Source organism: Seriola dumerili, unplaced genomic scaffold (assembly GCF_002260705.1).
Source record: "Seriola dumerili isolate Sdu_G_001 unplaced genomic scaffold, Sdu_1.0 BDQW01000149.1, whole genome shotgun sequence".
NCBI classification, from domain to species: Eukaryota; Metazoa; Chordata; class Actinopteri; order Carangiformes; family Carangidae; genus Seriola; species Seriola dumerili.
In genome coordinates, this window is record NW_019174404.1 from 12,988,361 (window position 1) to 13,005,043 (window position 16,683).

A 16,683-nucleotide genomic window follows, 5' to 3' on the forward strand; every position below is an offset into this window, starting at 1 on the left:
TAAAATACCTTATTTAATGGTGTGCAATCAAGTTACCACAGTGGAAAAGATATCTGCTGCATTGTCTGACATACCTGGATACTTAAGCGAGGGGCAGCAATTGTTTACATGCCTCCCTCCTTATCAAGACCGGCTGTGCATGATTGAGGTCTGCTCCATCATCGTGCTACCTTATCTTATTTGTAGCTTTAAGCAGGCTGTGTCTGGTAGTATCAGATAGTCTGCAGTTTTACAAGGATGTTTGTTAGTATAGTGTATGGATTTGTTATTGCCCAGCACCTCCTGAAACTGTGTGTGGTTCTGTCTTTATCTGCCGGCCTGAAATAAACACCATGTCAGGATACATTCCCTCAGCATTAGGTAAGCTACCCGTATAGGCAAGTTCACATCATCAGGGAATGAACGCCAAAGATTATGGGCTGTGAAATGAACCCTGGAGTGCATCTCCATGACATTTTTACTGAGAATGTGTGTGTGCTCTGTATATCTACAGATAATTTGAAATCTGAGTGGGTTGGTTTGATTTGAAAACATCTCAAACATCTGCCTCTTGCTAAGTTATTAATCTTTGTCTCATCTAACTGTTTGTCCACTAGCGACCATCCTTGCATCGCGTGGAGCGGCCTTAGCAAGACCATCCCAGTTCTCTTGTTCGTCCCTGAAGCAGTTGTTTCAAAAGATGGGAATATCTGCTGTGTTGGAGGTACACTTCCATTTGTTGAAGCAACAAAATAACTTTGAATGAGAAAAGTAATAATAATATAATAAAGTTTTGGAGCTTTTAATTAGTTAGACACTAAGAATATATTATTGTCTAAAATCTGTTTCATTTGCGTAGAGCGATACAATATGGCCTTCAAAATTGTGCGCACAGAGAGCCGTCTGGTACGAGGAATACTCACCAATCATGGATTCCATGAGGTAATGTTCTTCACTAAATCATGCAAATTTAAAAGATTAGCCTAAATCTTGCAAAAATGGATTGTTTTTTTTTTTTTTTTTTTTTTTTTTTAGAAGCACGTGTTATTTATGCACATGCTCTGCTGTGTAGGATAAGGGATAGTAGGGCTGTTTTTCCTCCTTTGACTGATAATGCCGTTGTCAAAGCCTGGGAATGCACTCATGGAAAAAACACAAAATGACCTCAAGAGCATTAATCCTGTTTCACGAGGGCACACAATCCCCATTATTACTCTTTCCAAGCAGTTACAATTAATTCCCTTTTTATTTCATTTCAATGCTTCTTGACTCCCGCTAACCCATCATCAAAGGCAGACGAGTGTCTACCACAGCCTCCACAGAGCCAAACTTTAATAAGCCTTTATTGCAAACATCTGCCTCTTCCCTAGACGCTGAATGAACGGTCATGTGAATTCTGCCTCCTAACGAATTGTTGGAATAAAACAAAACAAAACAGATAACATAATATGATGGTGATGAAAATCTCTGAGTTGGCCTTCCTTTTGAGAAACTGTCTAAAAAGCCGGCTGTCTCCCTCCAGGTTCGTGGTAGAGTGTGATCTGCTTCTTAGATTTAATCTAACCGAGCTGTCATATGCCATGGACATCAGAACATAATACTGCTGTTGGTGACTGGAAACTGAACCGAGCTCAATTAGTGTAGAACATCAATTGCTAAACTTGGTTTTACACTTACGTAATATCAATTTTTTAAAATTATCCTTTGACAAAGGTTGTTTGCTCTGCGTGTGCGGAATCTAAGTTATTTATCCCAGAGCCTGTCAGTTGAATTTAATCAGTGTCTCTCTTTCTCAGGTTCACCCAAACAGTAATGACTTTAACCTCATGTGGACCGGATCTCACCTCAAGCCTTACCTACTACGAAGCCTTCAAGACTTCCAGAAGGTCAACCACTTCCCCAGGTATAATAGAGTGCTCAAATGTATGAGTGTGTTGCCTCTGTTTTCTGTGTTATAAATATTACCACTGAGCCATTCTAAGCCCTTCAGTTCAGGCAGTGTGTTTGTTGGCTTCCACCGCAAAGTGCATTTAGTTTGGACTGGTGCCTCTCTTAAACATGAAATGAATCATACTGTCAGGCAGAGGGCGTTCTGTAACTGTTATGTATTCATGTATTTTTGTTCTGTCAGTGTCAAAGCTGGCGACTGTAGTGCTGGAGCATTTGAAACTGGAAGTTCTGCTTATTTCCAGGTCCTATGAATTGACGAGAAAAGACCGTCTCTATAAAAACATCCAGCGAATGCAGCAGACTCATGGCTTCAAAAACTTCCATATCGTTCCTCAGACCTTTGTGCTTCCGTCTGAGTACCAGGAATTCTGCAGTAAGACAACCCCCATCTCAATCTGTTGGTCTAAGTATAGCTATATTTAGGATATGATTTCATGTAAACTGTAAGTCATTTCAAATCTCAACCTCTCTTTGTGTGTTTTTCTGCCTCAATCCCAGATTGTTTTGCCAAGGACAAGGGCCCATGGATTATTAAACCAGTAGCATCTTCGAGAGGACGAGGCATCTACTTGGTCAGCAATGTGAGTGATTGTAGTTATTCTGTAATACACTCTAATAGTCTCAATATCTAATAGTTCCCAACCTTTGTGACTCCTTAAAATGAAGCTATGTCCACTTGTGCGTCCTCATCACAGCTTATGTCCTCAGTGTGGATACAGGTTCTGTGCTTTGCTTTTTTTTTCTTCTCAGATTGTTTGGTTTGAAGGATTTTGGAAACCTGAAAAGATGAAAGTGAGGCTGCAACCAAAGCCCAAAATGAATTTTTTAAATAGCTTGTTTTTTTCTGAAACCCAAACTCTGATTATGTAACAGAGAAAAACAGCAAATTTGAGATCACATTTTAGAGGCTGGATGTAGAGAATGTTTGTCATTTTTGCTTAAAAATTGTCTTAAATTATTAATAATAAATGATAAATTAACTTCGTCTGGAGTTTGGAGCCTCATGTGCTGATGAAGGCCAAAAGACTTGGTTGAAAGCTGTGCAAAAACCAATCAAGTTAGCTGACCTTGTGATAAGAATTATTTTGTCTAATTTTTGTTGATTTTATTCAAAAGTTCTCTGAAATTTTTGCTTTTTTCTTGTGAAACGTTTCCAAGATCGACATGTGTTTGTATGGATTGCAAATTGACTAGTTTAAAAGCTGCTGATTTTTGTGTGTTTATTTTTGTCACTTTGTTTATAGTAGGTAAAACAGTACTGAATGAGAGGGACTGAAACAACACATTCTCATCCTTTGTTTAATGTCACATGCATGATGATGATGATGATGATGATGATGATGATGATGATGATGATGATGATAATGATGATACATAAGTGGAGGTTTAAACCAAGCTCTGGCGCTGTTTTGCATGTGAAACCTGTATGAGTAAAGCTGTGTGTAAAGGAATAGTTCCACATTCTGGGTAATAAGCTTGTTTGTGTTTTTGCTGATAATGACGAGGGAGGAGTGATACTACTCATATGTTTTTAGGATTACTATGAAGCTACAGCCAGCTGATGTTTAGCTTAAGTTAGCGCAGATTGGAAACACAGGAAGCAGCTAAACTAATCAAATATTACTACAGCTCCTCTGTTTGTGTGTGAAGTTCTTTCTAAGTTCCTTCTTATTCACATGCAAGACAGTTTCACATTAATGGCAAATGTAGTGGGAGTCAACTGTAAACATACTGACTTAAAAATACTGTGTGAACTGAAACAGCCAGCTGGCTGGATACAGCTGTCTTTGAAAAAAAGAAAAAACGTATCAACCAGTTTTTCAGGCATTAATAAACTTTGTGGAGTAAATCACACTCTTCCACGGCTTTTGGAGGAGCTCAACAAGGTTCTCACTCTTGGAAAACATATGCACGATTCTTCTTCTTCTCAGGCATTTTTATGAAACAGTGGAAAGAATGTCAGAGTGATATTTGGGGAGAAAAAAGAAATACGTTCATTTCTTTGGTTTGGGTTTTCTCTGAACTGTAGCCAGCACTGAGGTTAACCCCGCCCCCCCCAATCTTTTCTCAACTTCGCCACCTGCAACACATTTCAACCTCATAAATGACCCCTCTCTCACCACCAGATTGTGTTTTTATGGGCTGTTATTGAAGGTTGACCTTCAATGGCCAGTGTCATTGCAGTCTCCAACTTTTCTCGATCAGATCATTCTTTGATGTTCATAGTTAACAGCAGTTTTATATCACTTATTTGGACTTCAGTATATTAACACTGCTCTGTAGTTATTAACTTGTAGCATTGTAGTTTTAAACCTGTTAAAATCATGATGGAATACTTGCCTCTTCCTCTTTGTGTGCTCATTATATTTTATTTGATGTGTTCTGTTTGTCATCTACAGCCAAATCAGATTTCAATGGATGAAAACATCTTGGTGTCTCGTTACATTAATAACCCACTACTGATAGATGGTGAGCTGCTACAGACACAGTTTGCTGAATATTTGAAGGACATTTTGGTAGATTTGAACTGACAAATCTCTTTTTGTTTTGTTTCCAGAGTTCAAGTTTGACGTACGGTTGTACGTGCTGGTAACGTCATACGACCCACTCATTGTCTATGTGTATGAGGAAGGCCTAGCAAGGTGAGTGTATGTGTGTTTTTGTAATGTTTGTGTGATTATTGGTATGAGTATTAGCTGACAAATCAGTATTCATTGACCGTCTTCTACAATACATTCGATATTTTACAACAAACACACATTAAAAGGCGCCTAATAGAGTACTCACTTCTGCCAATTGCAACATTTAAACTCCTCTATCAGCATTTAAAAAGATCAACCCCAAAGTCTACTCAAGAGGGCCTTCTCTTTCACATCATTTCATCTTAATTCATCCTGAACCTCTTGAAATAGCTTACTTAAAATCAAATTAAAGACAAACTAGGGAAAAAATAGACCTCTGTACAGCTCTGCTGGGTGGTGTAGGCGATGCTGAATATTAGATTTATCAAAAGACTTACAGTTAGACATGGATATTAAATCCTTATTAAAAATGCTCACAGTACGAAGTCTTTGTGGAGTAAGCTGTGTGTGCTGGCACAAAATGCATTCAGTGACCACTTCTTTCAAAACTTTGGAGTTCTTATCTCACTCAGACTCTACCAGTTAGTGAAGCAGACAACTTGAGGTGTGGTGTAGATGAGAGGATGAGATAATGTCTGTAATACTGCAAAACATCCAGTTTATTCCAACAATACAAATTGTAGAGCATCCCATGCACTAAGAAGACACACTGTGCTTGTTTTATAATGGGAGGTTAGATGAAGTAGAAAATCACAGACTTTTTCAGGGGGTGTTGTGTTAATGAGTGACAAAACTTTCCTGTTGTGAATAAAATTTTGCATGTGTCATAAGAGAATTAGTTGATTTTGAGGCAGGTGTGATGTGTTTTGGTAGTTTTATTTTCATTTTGGAGGTGAGATGTCGGGTCAAACTGCATTTTGGTAGAGTTTTAATAAAGTATACTAAGTACTGAGAAACGCATGTACCGAATAGACATCACATGCAGCACATTCACTGATACTCTCTCAGTGACCAGAAGAGGGCAGCCTCAACTTTCCAGACCAACTGCAGTGTAGAGTTTATAGTGGTGGTGACTTTGAAACAAAGCGCTCTATTGTTCCAGCTGTAAGATGATGTGCTCATTAAATGTTGCTGATTGTGTCATTGTTCAAAGATCATATCTTATGATCACTTTGTGTAAACACTCTGTATTTATTGGAAATAGTTGGAGCAAGAAGGATTTATTAATCCAAGTACAGACTATCATCAGACACAGGTAGATAAGGAGAGGGGAGATGATTTATAGAACAACTGGCTTCACTTTGCTCTGATAGAGGTATGTGTTGGAATCAGAGTGCCACCACCCTGGCTTGATTACCAACTGGCAGCAATAAATCATGGCCAAATCCTGAATATCACTTTTATCTCCTGACATTCCTTCGGGGTTGTGTTGGTATTCAGGTACACAGTGCGTGCCAAGGAATTCTCATTATTGCACATGTGGCATCCACTCCTCTCAAACACTGCCAGAAACTAATCCCTGCTCAAAGTGCCCCTATTATTCAGTTAAGTGGCAGCCTCATGAATGTGGTCATTATGGCAGATAGATATGTAGTGAAACTGTTGGATGACAGCTTAAGGTTTTTTTTTTTTTCTCTTGTACAAATAAACCGTGTGTGTGCACAGGTTTGCCACAGTAAAGTATGACCGGACTTCCAAGAACATTAAGAACACATTCATGCATCTCACCAACTACAGTGTGAACAAAAAGAGCAGCGATTATGTCAGGTAAGCCTCATCAGTGGTCAACATGCACTCAATGTGGAGCCGTTTTTATGGGAAGCCCGAGTGACTCATCTACTCATTATAACTTGAGCATTTGAAGTGCATTTCTTCCTTTTCAGCTGCGATGACCCTGAAGTTGAGGATTATGGGAACAAGTGGAGTATGAGTGCAGTGTTGAGGTATTTGAAGCAGGAGGGGAAGGACACCACATGTGAGTCAAACCTTCACCTTTTCCTTGTGCTTGTACTATCCATGCAAAGATGGTGGAAATAAAATTTACTCAGTTTGTAGTTCACTTCTCAACCCCTGCAAACAAAAGCATTCTTGCAGTGTTATACAGAAAAATGTAAATGAAGCTCCTTATTGTGTGTTTCAGTGCTGATGAGACAAATAGAAGATCTCATCGTCAAAGCTGTTCTGAGTGCTGAGCTACAGATAGCCACCGCCTGCAAGATGTTTGTTCCCCACAAGACAAACTGCTTTGGTAATCATTTCATATTCTTCTTAAAATGGTTTTTGGCAGTAAGAATACCAATCTAATCCAACAAACATGAACATGAAAACCCTGCTGTGTGTGTAATAGAAGCCAGTTTTGGTTATGGACAACAAGCTGTTCAGGACAACAAAGTGAAGCTCTTGAGATCTGCAGCTTCACAAGAATTTCCTATGAATGGAAATCTAAACTCTGGACAAATTCCATTTTTGCTCACATTGCAGATACACTCACACATATTTAGTCATACACGCTACCACACCCCTCACATTTCCTTTCAGTTTCAGATTCATTGTCCAGCAGTTCCTCCTTACTATTTCTCCACTGAGCTGTGCTGAGGCTGTAGACAGTCATTCCTCAGTGTGGAGTCTTCCTGTATGTTGCTGCCCTCTGACTGGCTGCCGGGTCGTGGAGGGCCTGTTGCCTGAAGCAGGAATTCGCTTCCTCTCCTCTGTTGCCATTCAGGTCTGCCTGATTTAGGCTGACTGTTTTCTTGGCTGCTCCTGCTTAGCAGCGGGCTCGTGTGAACTCCATTTTGGAGCCATTACCCATGTTAGTGTTGGCACTAATTGTCTGCGCTCTTTCTCTGTGTCTGGCAGTCTTTCTGAGATTTGGGGTTTGAAAGCGAGCACGTTGGCCGAGCCTCCCTCAGCACCGCTGTCTCTTTTTCACTCTCTTTTTCCTCTTCTCTGGCTGTTTCTGTTTGTTTATCATTCTCCCTCCCCTGCTCACTCTCTTTTTCACCTCTCAGATGTTAGAAAAATAAAGGGCTTTGCAGTTGTGACAGGCTTCTGTAGACATAATACACCCCACCCCCCGTATGGCCTGTATTGGGCACGTAGCAGCATCTCACACCATCAGACAGTCGCCCGCAAAAAGATGCTATCTGCATATGAGCATCACTCCTATGTTGAAAAACCACATTAACCCAGGGTATGAATGTTGACCATGCAGGTATTTACAGGGAAATGTGGCTTACCAAGTCTCAACCTGGCTTTCATAACACCTGAGGGATGTGAAGAAACAACCAGCTGACACATATCTTTGGTGTGGGAGTGAAAAACAGGAAGGGAAAAACAAGTTTGCTCCTATTCTCATTCATTCTTTCACTCAGATACACCTGTATTTTGTTTTTTTTTGTTTATACACATCCCCACAGAAGAAATTTACACATAGTTTGCATAAACAGACTCATCTGATATTGCTAACAGTAGATATACAGTATAGACATCAGAATGTAGAAGAAAAGGGACAAAATATGGAATGAATCAGTCAAGCCTGCTGATGACTCTATACTGGAGCCATCTTTTTGTTGAAAATGTAATGTTAGCCTACATTGTGCAGATCTGTAGGCAGATTGATGGGAAATATTCTCAGTAAATATACAATATATTATATATTGCTCTTCTGTCCAAATGTCCAAAGTTAATTTGAAATGAAGCATTTAACAACAAAATAATGACACATCTGTACTGAGTGATCTGTGTAGAAACGGTAGCCCTTTTTACATGGAAGCCTATTCAGACCTGTATAGACATGTATACTATACCGATATCATTGTGTGGTGCAAAAGCAATTAGATCCCACACCTTTGACTAGATACATAATACACTGTGGTCTGCTGTGAACATGCCCATAATCTTACTTCAGCGGTATCAGTTTACTACTGAAGTTAATGTAATTTTGTTGTCTTCAGATGGCCCCAAGCAAGTTAATTACAGCATTCATAGTCTGTCTACAGGATTAAGTTTCCAAAGACAGACACTGACGGTTCCAGAGGACCACCCTCATCCTCCCTCTGTTGATCTGTCTCTCACGGTGTGGTCATGTTGCATGCAAACTCTCTGTGTGTGTGTGAGTATGTATGGGCAGTATGAATACAGAGACATGTCGGAACCAGTGTAGAGCTTGAGTTTTTACAAACACACAGGTCTGTCTAAGCTTGAGGGAGTCCAGTCTAGTGTCTTTGTGGTCTTTTACTTGTCTCTAAATAAAATGAAAATAAAACCCACCCAAACCACAAAGGAGTCATGTTCAGTCAGCCCCTTGTCAGATTCTTTCCTCTTGCACTTATCCTTACTTTCTCACTTCACAGCCTACAATACACCAAGCCTTCATCCTGGGCCTGAACAGCTGCCTGTAATAGTAAACAGGTAAAGCGTCAGAACGCAGGGCAGCAAATACATGTGTGTCGGGGCAGTTAACGTGCTGATAAAAGCAGCCATTGTTTAGAGGTTTTATACAGTCTCTGGCTTGTCTGGAAGGGAGCCATGCAAGACCATAAAGCACATTATAATCTTAATTTACTGCAAATTGTTCCCTGCCATTTTAATGTCTATTAATGGCTTTAATACAATGTTTATTGTTTTCAAATGGGATTTCTTCCCTTTGCTCAAATTGTACTGCGTATCTAAATGGGCATATTGTAACAAAATCTTTTTATAGCTCTGTAATGTCTCATGTGGGAAGAAATAAAAACAACAGATTTTTCATTTTACATTGGTAAGAAGTGTGTGTGAGTGTGTGTGTGTGTGTGTGAGTGTGTGTGTGTGTGTGTGTGTCTGTGGAGAGAAAATGCCACCCATGCAGCTCCTTACCGCTGCTGTGTGATTAATGGACAGTCTTTTTGCTGAGGGATGCTGATTACGAGATGTTTTGACTAAGATCTGATTAGCCAAGCCAAAGGCCTATTTTATTACACACAAAACATTCCACTTACTGGTCCTGTGTTCCACTGAATGTCCCTCATTAAGTGCTGAGTGTGGTTGGATCCCCCGTCTGTGAACCACTCTCCCTGTTTTACATTTATCAGATACTCCCACACTTCTCCTCAGCTCAATGTTTGCATCCCTCTGTGATGACAGTGTGGCTGCTGTATAACTGAGTCTTTTTAAGAATGATTAATGGATTGGGTCTTGCTATCATAATAAGGCTATGGAGTGTTAACTGTATTCATTTAATTTGTTGTCCTCAGAGTGTTTTCATGATCGTGGCTCCGAGCTGCACCGCTGTGCTCCCTGCAACAGCTGAGAAACAGTTCAGCAGCAATAATTTATCTCAGAATGATGCAAGAGTAATTCAATTGTCCTCGCCTGTGAAGAAAACACACATGAAGGAAATACTTAATGTTGCTGTTGTTGTTGTGGGCCAACAGGCTGCATGGCCAGGGTGGGGAGATTATTGTTTTTGGGCGTTTGTCTCTTGTGGTGTAGTTTCCAGCAGCGCCCATCCAATAATAAAAAAAAATGTTCTTCATCATCCCTTTTCTCTGTCACACTTTTTCTCTCCCTCCCTCTTTAATGGGTGTGATGTGCATGTTCGCTGCCTCTCCTCTCCTTGTCTGTGATGCTTGTTGTGGGTTCTCTGCGGCGCATTTAACAGCGCTCCCCCGGCAGCGGTTGAGCCACAGAACAAACGTGTCTAGCAGCGAGCAGCTCTGCAGGCTCATGGGGCAGGAGCGGCGTCTGCTCCTAATTGGGGGAAAATGCGCAGCACATGGAGCCTACATGTCGGGGGCTGGTGAGGTGGTGTAACACCTCCCCATTTTCCCCTGTTGTTGTGGTGCCACTGATGAGGCACTGCAGGCTCAAACCCATTTATTCCAGTGCTATGTTCCCCAAGACTAATGCATAATGTTTTATGACACACACACTCTCCATCTCTCTTCTGTGCGTGTGTGTTTTTATACAAAAGTGGATAGAATGGGATAAGCCTGCAAGTGGAAAATAATATCTAAGTGCTGTGCTCTAAGTGAGCACTGTTTAGCAGTGGGGGTCCAGCCCATCCTGAGATGTTTAAGAAGTTAGATGGCAGTGGCAGCTTATGTTGCAGGTCTTGGCTCAGGGATGTATGGCAAACGTTGTTCAGTTCCATCATGAAAATACAGTTTGCAGTTATACCAATTTGGAGCTCATGGCACTACCATAGGTTGAACTCGCAAATAATGTGATATACAGTAGCCCAGTGAATTACGCAGAAGAAAATCCCTGTTGATTTTCTAAATACAGATAATGAAAACAGAAGTAAAGATGTGCTTTAAGGAAATGTTACAATCTTAAATAAAAACACGTGTGTACAGCAGTGGTAGGTAAATAGTATTTACTGTGTGAAAAATATTTGGCCCCCTGATTTGAAATGAAAAGAAGTAAATATAAACCCCTGCAGCACACTGACATTGAAACTTTACCTTTTTTCAAATATTAATGCACTGTTACTTATTATTTAATGAATTTAAAAAACAGGAAAAAATGAACTAATGTGGCATGTGCAAAAGTGTGCCCTCGGATAAAATCCTAAAACAGTTATGAATAACAGTTTATATATACTACATAAAGTAATGTACAGCCTAATAACTTTAACTCATTCTGTTAATCTGGAACTGCTCAACGTTATTCAACCAAGTGCAATATCAAGCCACTGCATGCTGTCACGCTGGCTTTTGTATGCTTAACACAGGCATTGACCTGAGATCCTAGAACAAACAGTGCTGGTTATGGCAGCTTTGAAACTCCCAAGCCCCCTGGCCTATTCTCAACACAGTCTGTTCTTTTGAAGTGCCATTAGAAAGATTTTTCCTCTGGTTCTACGGCTGGGCTTTGCCCTATCCCTGTAAAATACTGCGGTTTCCCTGCACGCTGCTGCTGGGGCCGGCGGGTCGTTGGCTTATAGGGTGACACTCCCCAGAGCAGTGTGACGGCTGTCACAGGGCACATAGGCAGACTCAATCACAGTGAGCCATATATCAGTCAGTGAAACAAGAGGGAAAATTGGGATTGATTGAACGAATTTTTACACGGGGAACTTCCTGACCACTTTGTTAAAGACTTTTATTGTGTCACTCAGTGCAAAGCTGTTGGTGGAGTGAAATATATACAGTATATGGCTTTGTAATTCCCCAGATTTCTGCCATTTGGGACACACCATCACATTTCCAGCTTTATACTTCTGGAGTTCATAATTATTTCCCTAAATTTGGGCAAGACACTAACTTAATGAGGGCGGTTGTGCTTTTCCTGGTAGCCGGTAGAGCGCCGTCCTTGTTAATATATAGTGACAATATGTAGACTGCTTAACCTCCCTTGTAATGAGAAAATCATTGACTGTATGTGTGAAAACATTCACAGCCATGGTTTGTTTTTGATCTTCCATCTTACATAAGCAACTTCATGACAGATGAAATGTGTATGTACTTAGTTAATTTAATTGAGCCAATCCCTCAGTAGCAGACTTTGGTGAATGTTTCTTTCTTGAGTGACTGGGTATATAACATGCGTGTAATCAGTAGCAGAAAGACATAGACCCTGAAGCCAAATGCCACATAATGGGGCTATGATAAAACTCTGGAAACGCTTGTGACTTTGATACCCTTCATCCTTTATTTTCAGGGAGCAGATCAGAGAGGTTTCTAATTCCGCCGCTCTCTGCCGACTTCCCAGTTTGTGGTGAAAACCTTTTGATTCATTTTGTGTCTCCCTCTGCAGAGCTGTATGGTTTTGATGTGCTCATTGACTCCAACCTCAAACCGTGGTTGTTAGAGGTGAACCTTTCTCCCTCTCTGGCTTGGTGAGTGACACGGTCTCGAGTGTTTGATTCTTTCATTTGTTCTTTTAGGAGAATCTTTTACTGGGAATATTGATTTCACCCTATCAACTCAAACAGGTTTTTTTTTATTATTTGTTTTTCTTCTTAATATGCAAGAGATTAGTAAAAAAAAATGTGGGAAATGGCACTCACACTTAGTTTCTGAAAACAATCCGTCATGCTAGAGATGTAGCTAAATTTGTTTCTTCTACAAAAGCGTTTAGTGAGTTTAGCAGTTTAGTCAAAGTCAGACAACAAATCTGTATCCTCTTACAGTTGACTCATTTGGTTCTACCCTGTGCATGTGAATGTGTTGCAATTTTTGTGTTTGTTTCTTTTTTGACATCCACTTATTTACAGCGATGCGCCCTTGGATCTGAAGATAAAGGCCAGCATGATTGCAGACATGTTTTCGCTTGTGGGTGAGTGCGTGCTGAAACAATGACTAAATACAACCTCCCTCTGGTGCCAAGATGTTTGTACTTCATAGATATTCAGTATGTGTAAATTCAGTGGTTATACATCCTTCACACTTGTAAATGATATGCTGGTGAAACAAAGTAGATCTAATAAGTAAGAAAGCTTCAAAACTCTAAGAACAGAAGGTGGCCTTATGCTTCTCCATGTGAAGTTACATTTGTTAACCATCGGATAATTAACAGAGCAGGGAAAACATTTGGTAAATACAGCACATTAAAAGTCATGGAAAAAATATTAGGATTACAGAGCCTACATTATGAAAAAATTCAAAATGCAGAATTCAACTGGAACATCTGGATATTAACAGCAGTCAACAACTTTAATAACATAGACTGACTAATATTCAGAGCTTCAAAACAATTTACACTGCCTATCAAGATGTTGTCAAATACTTAAAGCTAAAATTTTGGATTGCTCATACTTTCAGATCGGAATGAAAAAATATTTTGCTTGAGGCGCAATACAGATTATTCATTGCAAAATTATATAATTGGGATAAATATGTTAATTTTGGAGAAGCTAATATAAAATCAAAAGTGCTGTAATTATGCTGTTTTTTCTTCACCAGTCTCACTCCAAAGGCATAGATGCTAGTCGGCCGTTCCTGTTACCAGCAGGTTTCAAGCTGACGGAGACAGTCGTCTATTGTTTTAATGCTTAATGTTCTCCTGCATTCCTCTCGTAGAGTTTGCGCAAACCGACGAAAATAGCTGTTTGGCTTCATAATGGGAGCCGCAGTGTTGAGAGAATAAACCGCAGCCATCGTTAATTAACATTAAATGACTTGCGGACTAAATTGTCAACAGAGGCCTTAGTTGTTTTGAAGTCATTAAGCTCTTTTGAGAAACTGGATCCTACATGTCAAATAGAGCAATCTTTAGCATGAAGAAATAAAAGATACCTGGCCAAAGGCAGAGATAAACACTGATTATACAAGAGTGTTTGCAGCAGGGAATGAGATGTGTCTCTGTTATGTCTCCTCCCTTTTTAATTATTGAAGTCTCATACAGAAAAAGAGCTTACAATGTTTTGTGATATGTAAGTTAAAACCAACAAGAGTCTCATAACCTGACCACGACCACATACACCAGAGAGCTTGCCTTATCCTCATAGATTAGAGTTAAAAGTATTCACGTTGTAAAAAAGAGACAAATATTAGCCAAACTTTCACATCTCCTGATTATTTAATTGAATCCTCTGCTTTATCCTTATTACCAATCACAGTAGACATGGAGCCCGCTGATTAGCTGGCAGCCATCGAAACTGGCACTCAAACATTAGGCCTATCTGTGGTCTCAGCCTAATGATATTAAAGGAATGGCTATTATGTGTGCGTGCCTGTGTGTGTGTGTGCACGTGCGTTCACACATACGTGCGTGTCTCGGCCTAGGCCATGCTGTGGCTTGAAACCCTCCCCTCCGGCTCATTAAATGAAAGAGTAGAATCATAAATTGCCAGTTATCTTTGGACTGAGACGTTACTGCGGGCCTGGGGAAAATGAGCAGTGGCATGTAAAACATAGCACATCTATTATGTACCAAACAAACTAAGTCGCTTTTGGCTGATAACACTTGGGCTGCATCCCAGACCTGTAAATAATGACAGCATTCCATTAGCATTCATTTTCCGCCTGTGTATAGCTGTCAGCTCCGTGTCGCCCATGTTTGTAATAATTGCTGTGTTTAGGCAAGAGCATGGCAGGGGCCTGATTGTTACCTGACGGCTTGGATCAGGTAGAACAAATAGCCTGGAGCTCCAAGCTGTCAATAGACATTATTCAACCCAAGTATAGCTGTAAGATACAACATAAACATACTGCGCTTCTGTAACATTTCACTTTACCATCGGTTAGCTTTGTGGAGTGTGGGAATGAATAAACAGAAGATCATAGATTTAAATCGTATTGACAGGGTGGGAACATCCGAGTGGGAAATGTGAATTACCAACATTTTTCCTCATCCCTCCTAACTACCATTGTGATGCACTTAAATGTAAATGTTTGGAGATTTATTAATCGAGAGTACAAAGACTACAAAGTTGAGGGGATAGGAAGGAAATATGTTTATTTTCTTCCTGGCGGCGAGACAACATAAATACCACTCTCATGTGCGTTGTACCTGAGGCTGTAGCCAGCATTCAGTTAGCTTAGCTTAGCATAAAGACTGGACACAAGGGGAAACAGCTTGCTTGCATCTGTCCAATGGTAACCATCAAGCAACAACTCTAAAGCTCAGTAATCGACATGTTTTTATCTGTTTTTTTTTTTGTACAATGGACAATAATTGAAGTATAAAAATGACCATTTGCTGTTTTACTTACTGCGGTGCGTTACGAGCTGTAACTTCTCAGTCTCCACTGGTCAACTAGCAAGCACTCAGAGACAAGTGAGAGTCCAACACGTAACCCCCATGAAGAGTTGAATTGTTTTTACACTTAAGGTTTTCGTATGGACTAAACAAACATGATATTATGTGTTAATTAATGAGCTTTAGAGGTGTCGGTAGGCAGATGTTTTTACTATTAGACAGAGCCAAGCTAACTGTTTCCTCCTTTTCCATTCTGTGTGATAAGCTAAGATAACCGGCTGCTGGCTGCAGTGTTATATGTAACAGAGAGATTGGTATCATTCTTCTCTTTAAGCTCTCAGCAAGAATGTGAATAAGCATATTTGCCAAACTATGCCTTCAAGCAAGGAACCCAGTCAGTGGTCCACATCACATTGAGGTTTTTGTTGTACTGGGCAGCAGTCTGTCACTATATTAAAACATTTCCTCGGTTTCTGCCTAAAAAGATGTGAAAGCAAATGTAACTTAGAATTAGCATGATATTCGTAAAGATCTTGAATCCCATGTAATTTATTGCCTTCGTGCCTCTCGTTCTACTTTGGTTTCTTGCACAAACATTGAAGATCTGATGTAATATACGGTATGAAGGTCGTGGGAATGAACATATTTAAGACCTAATGTTATTCATATACCCCCTTATGACTCCTTTGTGCCTCTGCAGGCTTTGTGTGTCAGGACCCCCTGTCGAGACAGCCACGCTCTGACCGAGTCACCCTGGACCCAAGCCTGAAACACCCAGCAGCCCCAAGAACACAGGTACTGGAGTCTCACACACACACGCACGCATACACACACACACACACACACACACACACACAGCAAAGAGCCAAGCCAAGTGTTGCACTCATTCACCCTTCCTTGTGAAACATTCCCATTCTTGTGTTCATCTCTGTTGCTTACAGTACATTCCTGCCACTGTCACTCTTCTCTTACCCTCATGGAAAATTCACTGTAATGCAAAACAACTGCTAATGTAATTACAGTGTTTGAGTGACATCAGTGTGTAAGTGCTACTCTCTGTGGCTTATTGTTTTATCACTTCTAATCAAGTGACTAATGCTCTCTCAAGGCCTTGTTGCCTAATGATGCCACAACAGCTAATGCACTTGGCTCCCTCCACTCGACTACTGCACCCAGATTTGGCGCAGGGTCTGCTGGAGGGAGATTACTAAATCAGACAGATTTCTGCTCCACCTTAGATTGTGTAAAGGATTTGTTTAGACATACACTAACAAAGTTTCATTGTTGCATGTTGATGTAGCATGCATGGTAATGCAATGGTAATGCTTGTGCTCCCCCACAACTCACTGTCTTCACCCATTGTCTCTTAGAAACCTTTCTCTGCACCGACCACTGCACACAGCAGAGTGGTAAGTTGTCTTCGGACTCAGACATATTAATCTTCTTTTGCTTTGACCCTTTGCAATTCCCTGATGCCTGTTACATTGCCGGTAAGAAATTGCTTTCTGCTTTTTGCTCATTTGATTATGTGGCTTTACCGTCTTTCACA

At 40.4% G+C, this 16,683-nt stretch overlaps 1 protein-coding gene across 1 annotated transcript in view; it reads left to right on the forward strand.

Moving 5' to 3' along the window:
- Positions 1 to 16,683, forward strand: part of ttll5 (tubulin tyrosine ligase like 5) — a 46,183-nt gene that overhangs the window by 2,042 nt on the left and 27,458 nt on the right. Inside the window, exons 2-15 of the mRNA XM_022751005.1 lie at positions 597 to 703; positions 839 to 921; positions 1,776 to 1,882; positions 2,172 to 2,302; positions 2,428 to 2,510; positions 4,338 to 4,398; positions 4,487 to 4,571; positions 6,177 to 6,278; positions 6,395 to 6,486; positions 6,652 to 6,759; positions 12,249 to 12,330; positions 12,709 to 12,770; positions 15,835 to 15,929; positions 16,505 to 16,543. Of these exons, the coding sequence (XP_022606726.1) occupies positions 597 to 703; positions 839 to 921; positions 1,776 to 1,882; positions 2,172 to 2,302; positions 2,428 to 2,510; positions 4,338 to 4,398; positions 4,487 to 4,571; positions 6,177 to 6,278; positions 6,395 to 6,486; positions 6,652 to 6,759; positions 12,249 to 12,330; positions 12,709 to 12,770; positions 15,835 to 15,929; positions 16,505 to 16,543 (1,237 nt within the window). The remainder of the gene's footprint in view (positions 1 to 596; positions 704 to 838; positions 922 to 1,775; positions 1,883 to 2,171; positions 2,303 to 2,427; positions 2,511 to 4,337; positions 4,399 to 4,486; positions 4,572 to 6,176; positions 6,279 to 6,394; positions 6,487 to 6,651; positions 6,760 to 12,248; positions 12,331 to 12,708; positions 12,771 to 15,834; positions 15,930 to 16,504; positions 16,544 to 16,683) is intronic.